We start from the raw sequence: 21,167 nt of genomic DNA, 5'->3' as shown, positions 1-21,167 counted from the left end.
CCACATGTTTGCAAACAACTCACCCTGACTTAGCGACAAATACACAAGTGGTACAATCTGTTGTTAGGAAGGATGAGCCCATGCAACTCCCATGTGGTCAGGGAATGTCAACGTCCTGAGGGCAGGACAGAGGTGTCCAAGGCAGGTCCCCTTGGCATACTGGGCTCTGGGCCCCATGAAGGAGACTTAGAACAACCAGCACAGGGATCCCCTTTACTCTGAATATCAACTTTGTCATTTTCCTGTTTTCAAATATCAACTTTCAGCAAGAATGGAATGTTAATTAACATTATATGCAGGCTAGGCTATCAACCTTCAGATTTAACAAGCAAAAGATCATCAAAACAAAAACCAACTGGGTTTCCAGCTTTTATTTATGGATATTAGTGCCCACATGAGGCAATCAGAATAGAGTGTCCAGCTCAGTTACAGCTCATCATTCCCTCGATTTATGTACTCAAGAAGACCAGTTCTTTCATCTCCTCCCTTATGATTCTCCTGGACCACAAAGCCTATTCAAGCTTCTCCACAGGGCCCCAGAACTACATGTGCAATAACTTCCTAGGGAAGCCCAAAGCCTACCTCACCCTTCCCACTGGGGAAACACAAACTCAACCCTTTCTGGTGTGATTACATAATACAAGGGCTTGTCTGACCTCTACTAAAGCAGAATCTATTCTTCAAATATCAACTTGTGCCTTATCTACTCAGAAGTACTGGTGCATTCTGGGCAAAGGGGAAGCAAGCAGGATTTATCTTTCAACAATGGTAATATACTTCAAGGGTTCTGGGTAAATAAAATAATGTGGAGAATATAACAAGTTTGACACGTGCAGGTTGCACTATTTGTATTTTGAGTGGGGAAGGGGCAAGGGGGAAGAAGAACACTTGTGAACTGGATTTTTCCCAAGGCAAGTTATCTGTCTCACACAATTTCCAACTTGTTTCCTGAGTTTCTACTCATCAGCTGATGCTTTACTGAGTTTGAGGAAACAATTTTTCCTTGGGCAAAATGTTTCATTAGCCCCTTTCAAGCATGCACACCAAATGTCAGAAGCAGCCACCCATTCACCACATCGCTGTGATGCCTAATATAATGTGATGCCTATGCACCTCTCAACAATGCCGCCCACCCGGGGCCAGTGCTGTCCTCATCTGAGAACCTCTCTGAGGTTAACATGGACTTCATCCGTATTACTTTTCTTAAAGCTTAACTTAATGTGTTTGAGGGTAACACTTAACATAGTCCTCATCAAATCAAAGGGATTCTCTACATTAAATTCCTGCTTCAAAATCAGTAGCACAGAGCTGGGGATTTAGCTCAGTGGTTCTGCGGCCTGCCTCACAAGCATAAGGACCAGAGTTCAATCCCCAGTACCAAAACAAAACAAAACAAAACAAAAACAAAATTAGCACAGCAAAGGGACATTGTTTGGCTTTCTGTATCTATGCATGAGTGTACCGTATATAAAATAGGTATTTCAAAGAAGGGAGATATTAATTCCTACTTCCATTCTGCTCTTTTTATAGCTTGGGTGCAAAATTTCACAAAAACCCAACTCTAAAACAATAAAGAGAAATAGAAGCTAACTAAAGTCAACAGCTCTTATGATTTTGCATCTGAATGAAACAAAGAACAGGATATTGTAACTCATTGTTTACCAAAATAGGATTTTGGGTTCACTTTCTATTCTGGTTCAGAGGAAGTCTTCACCAGAGCAGTGCTACCTGTTCAAGGGTCATCAAAGTTCCTTGTCAATTTAATTTCTTCACAGTTGGCACTATATTCAGAGAGTGTTTTCACACACCTAGGGTAGACATTCTGGTTATTTCTCAAGGCAGGATAGTCAGACGGATCAATATTCTCAGTGCTTTCTGGCCTTTAGCTGAGTGTTTCCTCATCATTACATACACAGCTCTGAAAACAGTGGTTATGGTACAAAGCATTTGGAAACTTGTAACTGATTCCTTTCTAGTGGCTAAGATGCAATAGGCTATTTCTGCAACTGGTCCTGTCCATAACAAACCCAGCCCGCATGTTGTAGTTGTAGGCAGAATGCTTTCCTCTTACCCACTACCATATAAAAAATGCAAAGACATTCTTTCCTAGTTGGCACTAACCATAGGCAATAACAACTTTAGGAGCACAGAAGGCGGGGAGTCCGTTATTCAAAAGAGGAAAAGTAAATTTAATGAAAGGACAGCACTGTCTTACTTACCACTGAAGTGAGAGCCATCTGAAAACTATAGATGCGGGCAAGGCCAAAGTCAGCCAGCTTTATTTGTCCACTGCTGGTCACCAAAATGTTCTGTGGTTTTAGATCACGATGCACCACTCGGTGAGAATGAAGGAAGTCCAGACCTCGAAGAAGCTGAAACATCATATCCTAAATAAAACCAAAAATAAAGTCAGTAAGTGCTCAAAACAGAAATTCACCAAGAGCTGTGTTTAAGCCTGAAGCCTCAGCACTTTGTTGAGTGCTTGGCACAAAGCAGACACTGGAGAAGCATTAACTGAAAGAATAAACTGGTCTTCCTGTTTCTCCACTCTCCTATGTCCAGAAAATTACAAAACCTTTCACTGTCAAGCTGCATTTCATTAATGAAAGGACAACTTAAAACAGTTTCCATGTCACAGGAAATGTCCTGGAAGGATATACACCAAACTGGCGTGAGGGTTAATGTCCGGGAGGGAAGCAGAAGGAGGCAAGATAGGAATGTATCTCCCTTCTTGTTTACTATGTTATTTCAATAATGAAGACCAAGTGAATATTCATAATATTATCAATGGTGGCTATGACTTTTATAATGACCACTACACTAAGCAGCCACTATGTATTGAGCACTCACTATTCTAAGCACCTTTCACTGAGTAACTTGTTTAATGTATAACAAATGTTGAGGTAAATAATCTCACTACTCCATTTTCTAGGTCAAGAAAGTCAAGTCAGGTAACTGTCACAACACTAGCAAGAGACAGTCATAAATCAAACCAGAATCCGGAAAAAAAAAAAGGATTCAAACCTCTAACGCACTCCTTATTAGGTCAATAGGTGTGTAAAATAAGGCAAGTGTTGTAACCTCTTTGAGAACTTTTCCATGTGCAACAAAATGGGGCAGTGTTTCTTGGACTATTATTATTATTTTTTTCCTCGTTGAGTTTATTGGTACATTTTAGGTATACAGTACAGTTACATTCATTATTGGGATCTTGTACCTTTATATGACAGGTCTTGGTTCTCATTTTTTCCCCTTGTCCCTGCCCTCCCTTCACCCCTCCTCCCCTTGGACTATCATTATTAACCAGTATGGAACAAGAGGGCAATCTGAAAATAAATCAGTTATTTTCCTAATTCTAGGTCCAATCAAATTAGATACAAAGTATGAAGGTCACAAGCAGTATCTGAAAGTAGGAATTTAAGACATTGGCCATGTTATGATCTCTTGAAATCTGGAATTGCTAAGAGTAACCTATTCCCAATATTTTAAGAATAATGCATTTAAGGAAAGATCCTCCTATTTCATTCATGGGTTGAAAAATGATTAGACAGCATCATGGACTTCAGAGCTGACAGGACCGTGAAGACACACTGGTTTATCAGCCGGCCCACCAACCCCTTTCACCAAGAAAGGCACAGTATCGGGTTTCTGGTTTCCAATTCCAGTTCTTCCTTTAGAATATGTATTCATATTCTAGGTTGTTCGAAACCAGTCTTCGTTTTTCCATTTATCAAATGGAGACATTTACTGTTCATAAGAGAAAGACGTTTAATGTACGAATGTGAGAGTGCTGTTTCTGGCACATGGTAAGCACTCAATAGATAGCAATTCTTAAGATGACCATTGCCCTGATAAGTGGTCTGTTTCCTGGGGGAGACAGATCACAAACAACTATAAGAAGGTGCATCAGTGTTATAAGGTCAGTGTGAACAAAGCTATGAGAGGGGGCATACAATGACGCAGGTGCTTGGGGATTACTTCTGAGATCCCCATAGGTGGATATTCTGAGCTGGCAGGGCTTACCCTCTAAGCTTCCCAAGGTGAGAACCTTGGAGGACACACTGCACTGGCAAGAGACGAGAACCAGTGCAAGTCAAACAACTAGCAATGAATAAACAGCAGTGTGAAAATGAAGCACAAATGTTAAAGAAAGTCATCTTCTGCTGTGGCAAAGAAGTCTTTATTGGAAACATATGCATACAGCTTGTAAGCACCGGATTGTAAAAAGCATGACTAACCCAAAGTAATGTCATGCTGGCTCATCATCTTCAGCTTCCTATACAATAAGCATCACCCATTTAAAAGAGAACCAAGAATAAATCTGCTTGGTTCGTGCTACAGGGTCCAAACAGTGAAGTAGTCAATTAGCAGTATAAAATTTTAAACTAATTAGTTAATAAAAAGCCCATCTAAATCTGTGTTAAAAAGTATGTACTGCTTTTGTGTACTTAGGTACATAGTACATACTACATTTTTATTGATTAGATAATTGATAAAATGAGTATGTCCATGCTTACAGAAACCTATATATCAGGTAGAAGATGAAAAAAATCACTGAAAGTCCAATACTAAGAACGTGTTACTGTTTAATAACTTTGGGGGTCTTCTAGTCTGCCTTTTAAAAATTAGACATATCATATTTGTATGAATAAATAAAATATGCATTTAAATAAAATGGTTATTTTGTACTTTAAAAAACATGTAAATTTGTTGTGAATTATCTGTCATTTCAATAAAAATATTCTACATGTAACTTTCTTATACAGTGCAATTTTTAATGGCTACATAGTTTCCCCCTTTGGGATATGTCACAATTGTTATTTGCTTTTTAGTTGTGCTAACTTGGAACTTATAGTACAGGTGTAGCTCTGCTTTGTTTAAAGGTTAGAGTACATTAAACTGACTTGTTAACATTATATCCAAGTGAGAGTTAAGCACTGAGAATCCACATGACTGCGTTAACCACAATTCCATGTTAATCACTCCTAAGGATATAAGTTTGTTCTATGTTAAAAACCACCCTGAACTTTGGTTCCAAATAATAGGATGATAATGAATGAATGAACTGCAACACTATACAAGTATGAAAAAGTACCTTTATTCTGAATCATAAGAAGGGTTTTGATCAAAGACATTTCAAAGGATTCCCTACATAGGCTAATCTGTTCTTCTTCAATTTATAGTGTCAAGGGACATACTTTTAAATTAGCTTTAAATAATCTATCCTATAGAGGAGTCAAATACTTCACAGTAACACAAGTGATACGGTGCAATGAAACTTTGGAAATTGTCAACTATGGCTCTTTCAGTTAAATACAGGTTTAAAAGTTTCCCTCAGGGCTGGGGATTTAGCTCGGTGGCACTGCACCTGCCTTGCAAGTGCAAGGTCCTGTGTTTAATTCCTGGTACCAAACAAACAAAAGTTTCTTCCATGTTGCAAAATTCTGACACAGAAGTTTTGAACATCTAGTCATATTTGTGATATTCTCATGGGGCCTTACTCTAGCTTCACAGGTGACCAGAAAGTGTCCACTGTGGAATAAAGAGCGGCCCTACATGTTTTTAGATGGGGGCTCTGTGTTTGGCAACACTCCTCCAAAGACTCCAGACCTGTGTCCGAATACCAGAAATCTTCGTCTTTTAGTTGTTTCTTTTAGGGATTCTAGAGCTTACTTCTTAAAAACCCAAACAAATAAGCAAACTCAAAACCCATCTTATGTTTTTCTAATGGAAAAAAGATTATGATGAGGTCCTATTTTCCAGCTGTTAATAATGTAGAGTAGTTCCTAAAGTTACTAAACGCACCCGGTTTACACTACACAGTAAATCACAGGCATGGCAGCTTTCATATGGACATTTCTGGACATTCAGATATATCTAGCTAATCTGAGGCGCATGTGCACATCCTCAAACTTCCGGTTCCAAAAATGCGTAACAATTTTTCTATTTAAAAATTGAAAAAAAGTTTAAAAGATTGCTTGTTTGTGTTTTATTGTAAGTCAATAATTTTAAGAGGGATAAAGGTGACAGTTGGAAGTTCTGGGAATTTTAAGTATTAGACTTTTCCTCCTTACATTACTCACCATGAACATACCAAAACATTTTTTCTGAAAACCTACTAATAGTTCCCTTACATGAAACCATATTTTGGCAGTAGTTGACTAAGCAGTTTCGACAGAATTCTTCTATGCAATAATGCATTTAATTTCTAAAATAAATACCAAATGTAAAATTGAAAAAAGAGGTGAGGTACCTTAGAATTTTATAACAAAAAATTAGAATTTGAACAAGGATTCTCTGTTGGCTGCTATGTCCCTGTGAGGCACAAATTTTAGTAGAGACCTAAGGAGAGAAGTGCTTCTTGAATGATGCCTGCTCCTAGACATCTATTACTTTAGGCCACACATAAAATTTCTCACATATATAGTCTTAGGGAAATGCATGCTGTATCATATTTTGCCCTCAAGTCCACTAAAAGAAAATACTACATGCATAATAATTAGCTAAAAACCTATCCAAAGGACAGTAAGGGATATTTCTGAGTGTTATGTTTATAAATTTAGTTTTTCTGTCTGGGAAGATGTTAAAAGTTCAAATAGATTTGTCATATGGTACAAATATGTTGTTTCTGGGTTTTAGTGACAGGCTGAAGAGGGCAAAATGTTGCCTGTGCTGAATGATTTTTTCAGTTAATGATCTAAGCTTAACCCACGTGGGGTACATAGACATCGTCTGCATAGTCAGCAGTGTTACTACAGAGACCTTGCACATCTTACTTTTGCTTTGTATTTTTTTTAATTTACTTACTTTATTTCTCTTTAGAATTAACTTTAAGTGTACTGTTTTTTTAAATTGTGAATAAGAACCCTGTGGATTTTATTATTGTTTTGTTTGTCATGAATAAGCTAAAGTAGGTATGTTTTAGGTTACCATATGTCAAGTGGAAGTCAGAAGCTGACATCATAGTGTTGCCAAAGACAGTGCTAAGATGGAAGGTGTGTTTGATATTTTCAGCTCTAAACAATGAGTGCTTGTATAGAGTAAGAATAGTGTTCAAAGTGAATTAACAGTTCAGATAGAATAGGCACAGTGTCTTCAACTGACTGACGCTCAACCCTACAGCACAGTAGAAATCATTATTATTTTTCTGTCTTCCTTGATCCATTCAAAAGATCACATGTTGCTTTTCAGGATTATTTTCTCATTTGAAGAAAATTTTGAATTAATATAGGTGAGTTTTGAGCTATAATTCACAAATTATTATAAGTCAAGCAAATAAAATATGTCACCAAACTATTAAATATTTAGATAGTTAATTAGTGGGAAGATGAATCTTTTTATTACCCTCAATTGAAAATTAGTGACTCAAAAGCTAAAAATTTCCATCAATGTGAAGCTCATTTGTTTCTACCCTACTTAAGAACTCATCAGAGATTCAATTAAAATTAAATTAAGCTGGTTTATAACCACAATGATTGTCATATTTTATGTCCTGGTATACAGTAGTATATAATACTAGCCAAAATACAATTTGCGACAATTGTGTTTAACAACTCATTTGAAACTAAAATTAACTACATAATAACCTTCCTGAGCACTGGTTTGGTTACATATCTTTCCCTTCAGTGTTCAGGCTTTGCTCATTTTTCAGGGTATTATTTTTACTGTAACTTCTAAACTGTAAAAATTGAAATAGAACTGATCAAACTCAAAGAAAAATTGAAAACAAGACATATGCAACATACAGAGTATAGTCATTTTTTTCTCCTAATAATCTAAAGCCACAGTCTTTTCAAATTTGTTATAAAAATTTTTACAGGGCTGGGGATTTAGCTTTGGTTCCACCAACTGCTTTTGCAAGCACGAGGTCCCGAGTTCGATCCCCAGTACCAAAAGAAAAAAAAAAAATTTAGAGAAATATCTTCATTATATTTTGTTTGTTTCCTTAAAAGGGTGTTATAGGAATCTACAGTCTCAGAAAAGATGTTTAAACACCAAACTGAAAACAACATATAGATTTAAGGTAGGGATTATGATTATAGAAATACAAGTAAAGGTTACTTGAATCTACACTTCAACAAGGATGCTGAAGTCATAAAGTAGAGGGCTACTAAAAATAATAAGTGTCAGTTCCAGGACCTTTTCTTCCTTATTATGAAAACATCTTTATCTATCTATATCTGTATCTAAAATATCTTTATCTCTCTATGTACCTATGGTTATGGTTTGGGTCTAGATGTCTTCCCAAAGCCTCCTGCGGTCAGAGGATTGATCTAGAGTGTGTAAAACTGGAATTCATTCATGATACAATGCCAGGCTCAAGGGCACTAGGATTAAGGGTGTGAGTGCTGCCTGCCCTAAGTAGTCTGAATAAGATAAAGGAGGCAGGGAGATGCTGTTAACTTGTTACCTTTGCTGCCTGTGTGTGCCGACTTGTTTCTTTCTCCTCTACTTTGCCTGTTTGTTATCCCTGCCTTGGAGTCAGCTGATTATGGATTGAACTGTAAGCCAAATGTGAACCCCTTCCCTTCTAACTCTGGGTCTTGAGTATTTTGTCTCAGTGGTGAGAGAAAAGTAACTAACACACCTATATATTTAATTGTAGCAAAATACATAAAGCATAAGATTTATTATGTTGAACCATTTTAAGTGCATGTTAAGTATTAAGTGTATTCACACTATTAGGTAAAAAATTTCCAGAACTTTTTCATTTTGAAAAATGGAAACTGTACGCCCATTAAACCAAGACTCCTCATTTTCCTCACCCTTTGGGTTCCTGGCAACCACCATTCTACTTTCTGTGTTTATCAATTTGATGATATGTTATAAACATACGTGAATTGTATTGTAGTTGTCTTTTTTGTAGGTGGCTCACTTCACTTAGCATAATGTTAAGTTTCAACCATAATGAGTTATGTATCCGGACTATCTTTTAAGGCTGAATAGTATTCCACTGTATGTATGTTCAATACTTTGTTTATACAGTCATCGATGAACATGGGCTGCTTCCACTTTTTGGCTATTGTGAATAATGCTAGCATGAACATATGTGATAATTATCTTTTTGCAACCTGCTTTCAATTTTTTTGGATATATACTCAGAAATCAAATTGCTTGATCTAATCCTATGATCTTTGAAAACCATAAAATGTGGTATAGTACTGCTATCTAAGCAACGCAATAGTGAATACCAAAGTCATGCAAGCTCCTTGAGCATCAGTCAGGTTGGTTCACTGAGTCTCTGGAGATTTCACCTTTTCTTACTGCACTCAGGAAGCATCTGGACCGTGGTCATCCCATGCAGCTGACTATAGTGAACCAACACCATATACCTTGATTTAAATCTTTATAGGGCTCACTCCTGCATGCTTTCCCTGATCAATTCGCAGTGATAAAAATGGGCTTTAAAACAAATCCTGAGAATGCAAAAGGAGGGTTACGACGGATTCCTTAAACCTTTCAGATCACCTAGAAACTTGTGTAATTGGTGAATTTAAGGCAAATAATTATGCAAAGAACTTGAAGACCAACTGTAAGAGTCACATTCGAGCTCTGTTCCAAAGAAGAGCACAGCCAAGTTGTGCCATATTGCCTGTTGCTTTCCCACTACACACAGGGGTGATGGGAGACCCAGTAAGATGACATTCACCTTAGAGTGCCTCAACAGAAACCAAGGCACTAAAGGGTCCTATGCAGAAGAGCTGGCTTTCTATTTTTACTACTTCCAGGCAACTGGATAAAAGTGCAATATCAGTGGCCGACTTTGCATATAATTTTATTAATCAAATAAATATTGAGAAGTGAGAATTTAAAGAATTCATACGTTATTCATTCCTAGAAGTTATGATAACGTGAGGGAGGTAAAGACTCTGCCTCAACCAACTGGAAATGAAGGGAAAAAAAAACCCCAATTCAATTCCACCAAACTTAACGACTGGATCTAGTGACCCATCATTTCTTTGGGTGTTGGTGGTATAGCGGTGAGCACAGTTGTCTTCCATTGTTTTTTTGGTACAGTTCTGTATCTTGTTTATAGAGCCTCAGTGGTTTTCATTGTACAGTACTGTAATTTTTGCTGATTGTACTGTCTAGCACAAGCAGTTTTACATTGTTATACATTACAGTATTGCATGCAAAGGTTATGCAAATAAAAGCAAAGTCATCAAGTTGGAATTTCCTGGTGACCGTTTTTTGTCCTAAATATTATAATGTATACACTATGTACAATTCCTCACTTAGCGGCCTAGTCGCAGGCCTGGAAACTGGTGGTTAAATGAGGAGCACCTATACAAAGCAATGACAATGCAACGGCATACGTGGACAGTCTGAAAGAAGCAATCATCACCTCATCACATGGCTATGATTAACCCACCGTGGAAAGTTATCAGGAACTGAAACTACAAATATGCAATACTAATTGTAACTTCTTCAGAGAGGATACAGAATCAAGAATTGCATGAATAAAAAATCATGAGGTTCAAGGGCCTTACTGTTTTACACATGCTGTTTTTAAATTAATATTATACTATGAACATTTCCCCATTGCAACATGTACTCTTCTATAGTGGCATTACAACAACATGCCTTTTAACAGCTTCATTTGGATGCGGTACCTTCTCATCGATTCCCATCCTCCTCAGTTCCCACTTTCGGAACTTTCCCGCTCTCTCTGCACTGCCCTTCTCTCCAGTGAGGTAATGTATTACAGAAGCTGCTTTTCCATAGGGCAGAACATAGTGCCAGCCGCAGCAGACACTGTTGGTGGCCAGCCGTGAAGGACCGGTCCACACCAAGCAAGACAATCCTATTTCCATTTGCTAGGAATTGATTCAGGGACGGGCATGAGACCCAGACCCACGTGGGAAGGTTGGGCAAAGAGTTTTAGGAAGTACTTGTCTCCTTGGTAAGAGAAGCCCAGTAGCCGGTTCACCTGTCTTAGACTGAATGCTACTGCGTGAGGGAATGAATACCAGTGCAGCTGCTGCAAACATCCTGAAACATAAAGGGAGACATCATTTGCATACATAAAAGGCCAGTCTATAAAAGCGGAGGGTGGGTCTTTGGTAATATCAGTGAAGAGTCGATCAAATCAACTTCGGGGACACCTAACTCCACCCCTGTAGTTAGTCAGGTACAAGTTAACATTCTAATTTCAAGCCATTTTTAGCTGAGTATTTTGCAATTTGTACTCGAAAAAATTCTAACAACTAGAATCATACAAAGGAAACCTGTTAAGACCCAACCTTTGCTTTACAGCCATCATTCTTCATCTCTTTCCTAGCAGCGTCTGTAGCAGCTGTTCTTTTCTTGTTGCCAGTTATGCCTTTGAGATGGTTACTCTTTTCTCTTGGAGGCGGTACCTCCTTTCATGAACGTTCACAACATTCCTTTCCTCTTCACCATCATTCACTGTAAATCCATCACATTTTCCCAGGACTGTGACTAGTCCTCTCTACCCTACACTCCTCATGTCCCTGCAGGACCTAACATACCCAGTACGGCTCGGCTTACACGTCTGCTCCAGAGACCTTTGATTTCTTTAACCGAATACTAACACTACTTATGTAATACTCACAAATAGGTACTCTGCTTTACAAGTGGAATGCTAGCACAATCCTATCGCAGGGTATACTGAAGTCATCCGCACATACACCTATTTACAATACAGATGTATCGCTAAAATTTTAGTGGATGTGTTTTTTTTTTTTTTTTTTTTTTTTTTTTTTTTTTGGTACTGCGGATTGAAGTTGGGATCTTGTGCTTTCGAGGCAAGTGGTGGAACCACTGAGCTAAATCCTTGGCCCAAAGATAATCTTATTTTCTGCTTGTGAATATGTGAATTGGCGCAACACTTTGTTTTTTGTTTGTTCTATTTTTATTTTCTATCCTATAGCCAAAGGTTCGAAGTATTTATTTGATTAGTCATCAGCTTTTTAAATGCCATTGTTATCAACATTTTAAATTACCTGAGCTTGTATCTGGTCCTTCTTGCTTCTGTTTGGTTCTGGTTAGAACATCTCTTTCTTAATTATTAAATATGCAGAATACAATTTAATATCTGTAGGGCAAAAGTTTCCTATTTCTATTCTTTATTTAAAAGTCTCAGAATATTCTTACATGTTACTTCTCTGAACCAAAATTTAATATTATTTGAATTCTTGTATCCTCCAAAAATCCCACTTCTATTTTCACTGCGTTTTAAATTGTGTAGTTTTATTTTAATTTTTTCAAATCATTTCCACACCTCTGAGGCTTCCCTAGTGGGCCTGGTCCTTACCCTTTTTCATATATACCGCACTGTTTCCCCACTGACTCTATTCCTCCAATCCGCTGTCCACGCTCAGGCCAGCCTAATCTTCCTGATGAGCAACAGTAACCCTACCAGACTGTTCTGCTCAAGCCCCTCAGACAAAGTCCACCTCACCCTTGGCCTTGCTTCCTCATACTCTTGCTGACTTCCTCAACCTTCGCTCCCTCACTGCCCAGCGGCCCCATCTTTGGAGTGGATTCTACTTCAACTGCACTTCCTCAGATGCACTGGCCCCCAGGACCACCTGGAACAAGCGTTGACACGTTCCACAACTTTTTAGAGAGACACGAGGCCCAAAATAGATGGGCAATGGCCGAGAGATTTAGAAAGGCTGTTACCTTAGAAGTCATTGGCTCTCCCAAGGGGAAAGAACTGTGGTAGGCAACAAAACTCCAGAAGAATTAGAAACAGCAGGCTTGGATTAGGAGACTGAAACCAAAGAAGTCTGGTAAATAATTAGTATTTATATCTATTAGCCATTAAGACACACATTCTTATGTGTGTTAAGACTTTTGACTCATTATTTTATTAGTAAAAAACTCCACAGTCTATAATGAATACCAAAGCTTAGAATAGAAACAGTGAAGGATATTTAGGATATTTCCCTTCTACTTTGCCATCCCATTCAGAGATAACTTGCCCAGAGTCAAGAGACACTGATTTCAGCGCACTGATACACTGATCCATAAGTAGGAGTAGGATAACAAGAAGCCTCTTCCCCCTTCTGTGTCTTTTAGACAGAAGCTATCTTTCTCTCAATAAATTTTTCCTACTCTTAAAAAAAAAAAAAGAAAGAAAGCAAAGAAGCTTCTTGACCACTCTACAGGAGAAGCATTCCGGGATCAAATCACTTGGATATAGACTATTTGTTCAATCTCCTAATGAAACACTGATTTCATATCACACTAGTTTCTCAAAGCATGATCTCTTATTCCAGTGCTACTAATTAAGCTCCATTTCATCTTAGTCACTTAGTTAGATAACTAAGCAAGTTCCCCAGTACCACTGGATTCCATTTATAAACATCAAGATAACCCCTGTCCTCCTCTATAATGGGTTTATGGAGAGAACTAGGAAAAACTGGTTATTTTATACTATATATTTGATTTGTTTTTTAAAACTGCCAACTCCTTTTCAGCTACAGGAACAGAAACATTTTTTGTACTCTTGAACAGGAGCTAACAAGAAACCTAATGTACAGAAATCTGTTGGTTTTTCTTAATGTGGTCAATCACCCAATGGTCTTATAGATAGGAATTTACATGAAATATGATGACTTCCACTCTTGGCTGTGTGTACAGGAGTTAACAGAACAATGGCACTAATTAAACTGATTCCTGATTCCTCCTTTAATAAGATCATGATCCTACACCGTGGATCATCAGCTATTCACCAAGGATTTACTGAGTGCCTGTCAAGCAGGGGCACAAAAGTACAAAAAGCATCCTCTTGGACATGTATAATCTGTATGTTTTGTAAATTTTCATTTTGGGGCCAGGATGTAGCTCAGTGGTGCTGCCATCTGCCTCGCAAGTGCAAGGTCCCAAGTTTGATCCCTGGTAACCCTCCCTCCCAATTTTTTTTTTTCATTTTTAATGGCAGTATGACTTAGAAAAATACTGGATTTTGAGCCAAAAACTTTGGTTATGTATTTGTGCTTACTAGTATATAATTATCAGTGAATTATATATAGAATACTAAGTAGAATATTATATCCTTAAGTATTTTATATGTTGTAAAGTAGCACAATGATCTGTTACCATTTATTCAAAAGGGCTATGAAGCCTCTACTGTGTATAAGGCACTTGTTTTAGGTGATGCTATGCAGGCATCTGAAGACAGAGCCCCAAGGAGCTCCGATTTCAACAGGGAGAGAAGGGCTTGAACTAGAGCATTAGAAAAGGAAAGTAAGGGGAAAGACAGTTTGGGAGACACCTGCAGTATGCTAGTGTTTCTTTTCAGTGGTCAACTATAAAGGGTCGACTTCAGAGGGCTCTGCTGCATCTCCGTGCCCCACTTGGGGTGACTGTGGGCTGTTTAACCTCCCTTCCTCCAGCATCTTGTCTTAGTTTCCACATCTGTAAAGTAGGGATAACACTTTCTTGCAATATGGCTGTGCTACCTTCCTCGGCGTGCAAACCTCCCAGTGTGGGTAGTGGGCTCAGGCTTGGTACCACTATTTCAACAAGAGGCTCTGGTACCCACCATTAGCAATGGCATTTGGCAACACTACAGGCTCAGGCTCATCTAATTTTATGCAGTCACATGACAGCCTCCCAGGCCGGGGATTTAGCTCAGCGGTTCCGCTGCCTGCCTTGCAAGTGCAAGGACCCGAGTTCGATTCCCGGTACCCCCCCCTGCCAAAAAAAAAAAAAACCACGAGAGCCTCCCATCTTCCTTAACACTTATTATTAAGATCAACTTAAGTAACTGTACATATTAAAGGAAACAATCTTTAAAATACTTATTATTTTAAGTATTCTGTTGCCTGCTTTGAATTTCCGAACTGTAAAGATTGCTAGCATTTTAGACCTGGAAGGATTCTTAGAAATCATCTGCATCTGTCATTATTCGTGGAATGCATTATATATTTCTTTTTACAAATAATCCAACTCTCTGCTGTGGTTTTAAGTTACTTTTTACCTATATCTATACTTTTCTATAGGGCCCTCTGACCATTACGATTCTCTCAAACTGTCCTTCAAGTGCTTTCATAGGATAATAATCGCAAACTAAGAATGTAATATAAAAATTTACTTAGTTGACCTATATATTCAGAAGCTAATGAGCCAGAAAAAAATTACTAACGAGCTTTTTCACATCAGTAATTCTGGTTGCTTTCCCAGCTTAAATAAGAACTAAATAAAATTTGTGACATTATTTCCTTATGTTATCCACTGAGAACGCTGAAAAGAACACTTAGCTTCATTTGGTCAAAAAATGGTTTTTATTATGGGTCATAAAACACTGCTTACCAGAATTCACCTCTTCCTTGAAAAAGAAAAGAAATCCTTGCAGTGGTGAGAAGCTGAAAACAACACCCTGAGAGTCCTCGTGCGCCTCACTCTCATAAACATATCTGTGTGTGTTATCTGTTTTGGGAAGAGCTGTGTGCACAGCTGTTTATGGGGCTCTAAAGGGGAGGCAGTACATTCTTTATTTCGTGCTGTTGCAAGAACTAAATCTAAGCTGAAGCGTGGTAGGATGGAGACATCTCCAGGGGGAAGACAACCACACCCTTCACACTAACAACATCATCAGTGGACAGGAAGAGGCTCTGGGTGGTCACACCCAGTGAGGAAAACATGGAAAAAGGGGCTCTTTTGACCAAATGGAACTGAAGAACTAACCACCAAGCCAGAAATGAGACCTGGGCTAACAATTTGATGGCTATTTTATGAAGAAATCAGCAGGTTAACATTAAGGCTGGCGTTGTTAACGGGAATTATCCAGGGAAAGAGCTAGGAAAACCTTAGTCTTCAGTGATACAGGTACCCAGGTACAGGTACATTTATGCACAGAATGCTATTTCAGTTTAAGGATGTCCCCTGTAAAGTGCAGCGTTCTGTAACTTTTTGAGCTGATTGTTCTCTTCTTACCTTCAAATGTTTTCTGGCCACTTAAAACTTCCAGTTAGCTTTCTGGTTCTTTCCTTTTCCTGAGACCACAAAATTGTATTCTACTTCTCCTTAAGCTGCTCCTCCAAGGCTGTTCCTCAGCAGCCATCCATCCATCTCTCCTACTACAATTAGAACTGCTCAAACAAAAATGTCCACATACATGAAGACTGGAGTGGTGATACATCACAGGCTCCAGTGTCCTCTGGGCTTTCAGGGCAGTCTTCCCTGGCTTGTGGAAAGCTCCCTTTTGTGTTGCCCACAATGGTTACCACAAACATTCAACATTTGTCTGTTTTCTCTGTCTCATTTTCATTGTAATTATGGTTCTCAAAAGTATCTTAAATTCTAAATTCTGCATCCACTCCCTCAACCATTCATTCATGGCTTCAACATTTATATTAGTCCTATTTTGAGACATCCCAAATCATGATAGGAGTTGGGTTATGCCCAATCTCTGTGAAAACTTTGCTTCCTTATCTGTTTTCCAGAATATTCCACAGAAGTGGTAATCTCAATCTGTCCAAAAATAACACAAAATTTTCACTCCTATCAAAACTTGTTCTTCAGCCTGTACTTTTTACCTTGTACCACCATCTGCCCAAATTAACAACTCACAAATTTGGCAAATATTTTAGGTTCTCTTTCTCTTCCCAAATGTAACTAATAATCAGCCACTATGTCCTGGTCATTATAGTTCCTACATTACCTTTCAAATAAAGATAATTTGCCTTCTCTCCCATCTTCACAGTCCTAATCAAGTTACCAGTATCTCTTGCCTGGATCCCTCCAACAGTGTTCTAATACAGCTAGCTCCCAATTTAGATTTATGTATCTTTAATCTTTTCTACGGTGATGACTAAGTGATCCTTCTAAAAGGTCAATATGAGTCATACAGAAATCCCCTACTACTCACTCTAAAACAAAGGTTCAATTTAGACTGATACCTAAGGCACTTTCATTTCTGACTTCTAACTCCCTCTGGTTTTATTTACAGCTATTCTCCTATTCCTTGTATTATGCTCACAAGGTAATGTGGTCTATTGTATCTCTGCCCCTTTGCAATGCTGCTCCCTCTCTCTGCAATGCACCTCCCATGATTTTACCTTCTAACATATGCACATCTTATCCGGCTGCCTCCTTACAAATTATCTTTGAAGACTTATGTAAGTAAGTCGAGAGTCAAGTCCTGACCAATTTTCACATCTATGGGCTAAATGAGGCACTCCTTTCTATAACACAGCATACTAAATAAGAGTTCTGTTACAGAGCTTATCCCTCTTTCCTGTAACTGTTATGTCTCCTTCCCATGCTGCTAAGAAAGTGAAGGTGGGGTGAAAAATAAAGGAGTATCCTATACTCTCCACATAAATTATTTTATACCAGATACTTTGCATGTGTTATTTCATTTAATTCTCACAGCAACCCCTTAAGTAAACTTATCTTCATTCATTCAGTCAAAGTTTGTATCATGAGCCATCTCTTGAGCCAGCTTTGTACTAGGCTGGAGGAACAGTGGTGACTCTTGAGAGGTCCATTCCACCGATTTCTGGGCTCTTCCTGACCTTGTGCCAAAGGCTCACTAACCCTCTTCAGCTTCTGCCTTGGATCTCGTGTGCTAAATAAGTACAAGAAGTATGAATGACGGCTGATTTTAAAAGATGCTATGATCTAGAACCCACATCATGCAATCACCCTACAGAAGCATCAGTACAAGTTTATAATGAATCAGTACAAAGAGATTCACTGCCATTTTATTTGAAAGTATAAAACATGAACACACCTATAAGACCTACACCAACAGGGGAAGAGTTTAGTCAAGGATGATGTGTCCTACAGTTTGGATGTGTAATATTCCCCGAAGCCCATGTGGCCTTTAGTCTGGCACTTCCGGATGGTGGTGGAACCATTCAGAGGTGGGGACTATAGGAAGGTTTCAGTGACAGGATGTAGGTGTGCCCCTAAAAGGACTATGAGACATCATGCTCTGCCTCTTTTTGCTTGTTGATCACCATGAGTTAAATAGCCTGCTGTACCACACACTGTGCCATGATGTGTTGCCCTGCCACAGGTCCAGAGCACCAGGCCAAATGACCATGGAGTGGAATCCCCAAAGCCAGAATAAATCTTTCCTCTCTGTAAGTTTATTATCTCAGCTATTTTGATATAGTAATGGAAAGCTAGCTAACACAACGTGTCTACAATGTAATCTCAGCCATTAGAAAGATGGGTAATTCTATCACGTAAACTAAAGAGTGAAGAAGTAAACCTAAGAGTCATACATAAGATCTTGAGAAAGAAAAGTGTACTACATATTTATGAATGTACAGCCATGTCTGCATTAGCCTTGTAGGATAAAATACAGAACACTTAATTAAATTTGAATTTGAGATAAACAACATATACTTTTTTTTTTTTTTTTTGGTACTGGGGATCAAACTCTGGACCTTAAGCTTGCAAGGCAGGCACCGGAACCACTGAGCTAAATCCCCAGACCGAACAAAAACCTTTTAAAAGTTTGTATCCTATGTAGTATGTAGGACATATGTACAGGAAAAAATTACCCATTGTTGATCCAAAATTTAAGTTTAACCAAATATCCTTATTTTATTTACTAAATCTACGGTAGTAATCCAGTCAGGCGCGTGCCACCATGTGTGAAAGTTTGAGTCTAGCCTGGGCAACTTAGTGAGACTCTATCTGAAACTAAAAAAACGGTTGGGATGCAGCTCAGTGTGAAGGCTCTGGGCCCAGTACAAAAAAGGAAAAAAGAAGTTTGGAAAGAGATATAGCCAGCTAAAGGTTTGTACTTCTGGGTATAACTGGAATGAAGGAACAAAAGGGAGAGATTTCCTCTTCTTTAATGACAAGTGTTAAAAGTGGCAATATTATGACTGATTTAAAAAAATTCATTCATTTAAATTTGTTAATTAAAATTATACATATATATTAATGTGCTTTCTATCAACCTTAATTTTTAAATGAGTAGCCAGAAATCTTTTGAAAACATAAAAAATTTAATGTGTTTGATAAAGTCTGGTGAAATAAAAAAATCCTGCAAAGATCACTGAAAAGTACTCCACAGAAACAAAGCTTCATCATTTTCTAAGAAAAGCCCATCATTTTTAAAGTTAAATACTGTTGTTTTATGTCCTCAACAGTATAGCTATTTAAAGATAGTAAGTGCAATTTATTCAGTTTTTCTTTTACCTCCCACTTGCTGACATAAATCATAGGAAGAAGAGGTACTTAACACATTCAGTTTAAAAACTGACAAATATACTGCCGCCTGCCTTACCACCACAAGAACCTGAGTTTGATCCCCGGTACCAAAAAAAAAAGATAACAAATGTATTTATCAGGTATATGATGTCTTGAAATATTTACACCTTGTGAAATGATGAAGTTAATCTAATTGATACATGTACTATTACCTTATTTGTGGTAAAAACATTTAATATCTACTCTCTTGGTGACTTTTAAGAAAACAAATATTTTAGACCTAATATTGAAGTAAAATTACTAGAAAGTAAAAACTACAGATGGTTCTGACAGACAAGAAAACAATGTGTTTTGGAGAAGACATAATAAAACAAATATGTATTGGTTTTTAAAAAACTCAAACTATCCCATATCACAACAAAGATTGCATTTATCTTTCCCTGAATACTGCTTTATTTTTGGAACCGAACTCAGGACCTTGTGCTTGACAGGTAGGCGTGGTCGCCACTGAGCTAAAACTCTGGCCCTCCTTGAATATGTCTAAGCTCCAATTCTTTCCTGTTCATTGGAATCCACGTGGAGAATTTTTCCAAATGGCTTCTGAAACCTGTTATCTGGTCTCCAAGGCTGTAAGCAGGCAATTTATTAGCCTAGGTTTTGGGGTCATCTTAGAGTTTGTTAGACATGATTTGCCCAGAAATATCAGGTTTTTCCAAATGCTTCCTGGTGTTTCTTCAGTAGCTTGGAAGTATAACTACATTCAAGTGAATGCAGCTTGCTTTTACTTTGAACTCTGTGATGGATCTAAAAGGAATACTGTATTCATATCATCCAGCCTCACATTAATGCACAAGCAGCACAATGGGTAAGTGAAAAGAATTATTTCTGTTCTCTCAAATAAGGAATCTAAATGAAAAGTGAGATAATATGAAAGAGAGGACTATTAGAAAAGAGGAAGGGATTAGGGGGAGGACTCAAGGAAAGGCAAGGGGCTAAAAGGGGCTGAAAATGATCTGGTATATGCATGTATGAATGTGCCAAATAAAACGTGTTTTTCTGTATAACTATGGACTAAAAAGAAAATTAAAAAATTAAAATTCCCTTTTCTTCTAGAACTGCATTATCAGTTCTTTCTTTCAACAAGGTTTTGCTATGTAGTTCAGGCTGGCTTTGAACTCATGGCAATCCTCCTGCCTCAGACTCCCAAAGGCTGGGATTATAGACCTGTGCCACTACACCTGGTTTGAGGGGAATTTTGTTGTTGTTGTTGTTGTTTTTGGTAGACAAAATGTGCAGCATTTACAAGTCTAGCTATGATGCTTTACTATCTGTCACATTAATTAATTAATTAATTAATTAATTATTTTATTGGTACCAGGGATCAAGCTTGGGTCCTTGTGCTTGTGAGGCAGGCGGTAGAACCACTGAGCTAAATCCCCAGCCTTGTCACATATATTTAGTTGCAGTTAAAAATATTTTACTGGAGATTTAAAAGTCCAGTATGATGGAATTCCATATTATGAATTACCAAAGTAGGCTAAAATGGCATTAGGAAAATTTCTTGCCTCTACACTTTTTGTTTTGTTTTGTTTTTTTTGATACAAGGGATTGAACTCAGGTCCTTGTCCTTGCAACCAGGCAGGGAGCCACTAGGCTAAACCTCCAGCCCACCTCTACACATTTTTAAAGTGTTCAGATTAGTAAAAATCCAACTTATGTTAAGACTATCAATTTGCTGCTCTATCTAGGCGAAGAGTGAGGGGAAAGACTCTATTCAAATCCCTGTGAATTGGAAAGACTTTCAAATTGCATATATCAGACAAAGGATTTATATTGACAATATATAAAGAATTCCTATGAATCCATTAGCAAAAGACACACAACCCCCCATGTGTGTAAGTGGGGGAATGATGTAAACAGGAATCTATCTCACAAAAGAGGAAATACGTAACGCTTACTAGCTTATGAAAAAGTGCTTAACTTTATCAACCTGGGCTTGCAACTGAAAACCAGAAGCC

At 38.0% G+C, this 21,167-nt stretch overlaps 1 protein-coding gene across 1 annotated transcript in view; it reads right to left on the bottom strand.

Moving 5' to 3' along the window:
• Window positions 1–21,167, bottom strand: part of Cdk6 (cyclin dependent kinase 6) — a 224,013-nt gene that overhangs the window by 99,195 nt on the left and 103,651 nt on the right. Inside the window, exon 7 of the mRNA XM_010603498.3 lies at window positions 2,220–2,387. Within this exon, the coding sequence (XP_010601800.1) occupies window positions 2,220–2,387 (168 nt within the window). The remainder of the gene's footprint in view (window positions 1–2,219; window positions 2,388–21,167) is intronic.

The sequence above is a fragment of the Fukomys damarensis genome, unplaced genomic scaffold (genome assembly GCF_012274545.1).
Source record: "Fukomys damarensis isolate Sample0158 unplaced genomic scaffold, DMR_v1.0_HiC HiC_scaffold_4, whole genome shotgun sequence".
NCBI lineage: Eukaryota > Metazoa > Chordata > Mammalia > Rodentia > Bathyergidae > Fukomys > Fukomys damarensis.
Note: the sequence above shows the minus strand (reverse complement) of the source record. Positions and strands in the feature narration are given on the sequence as shown.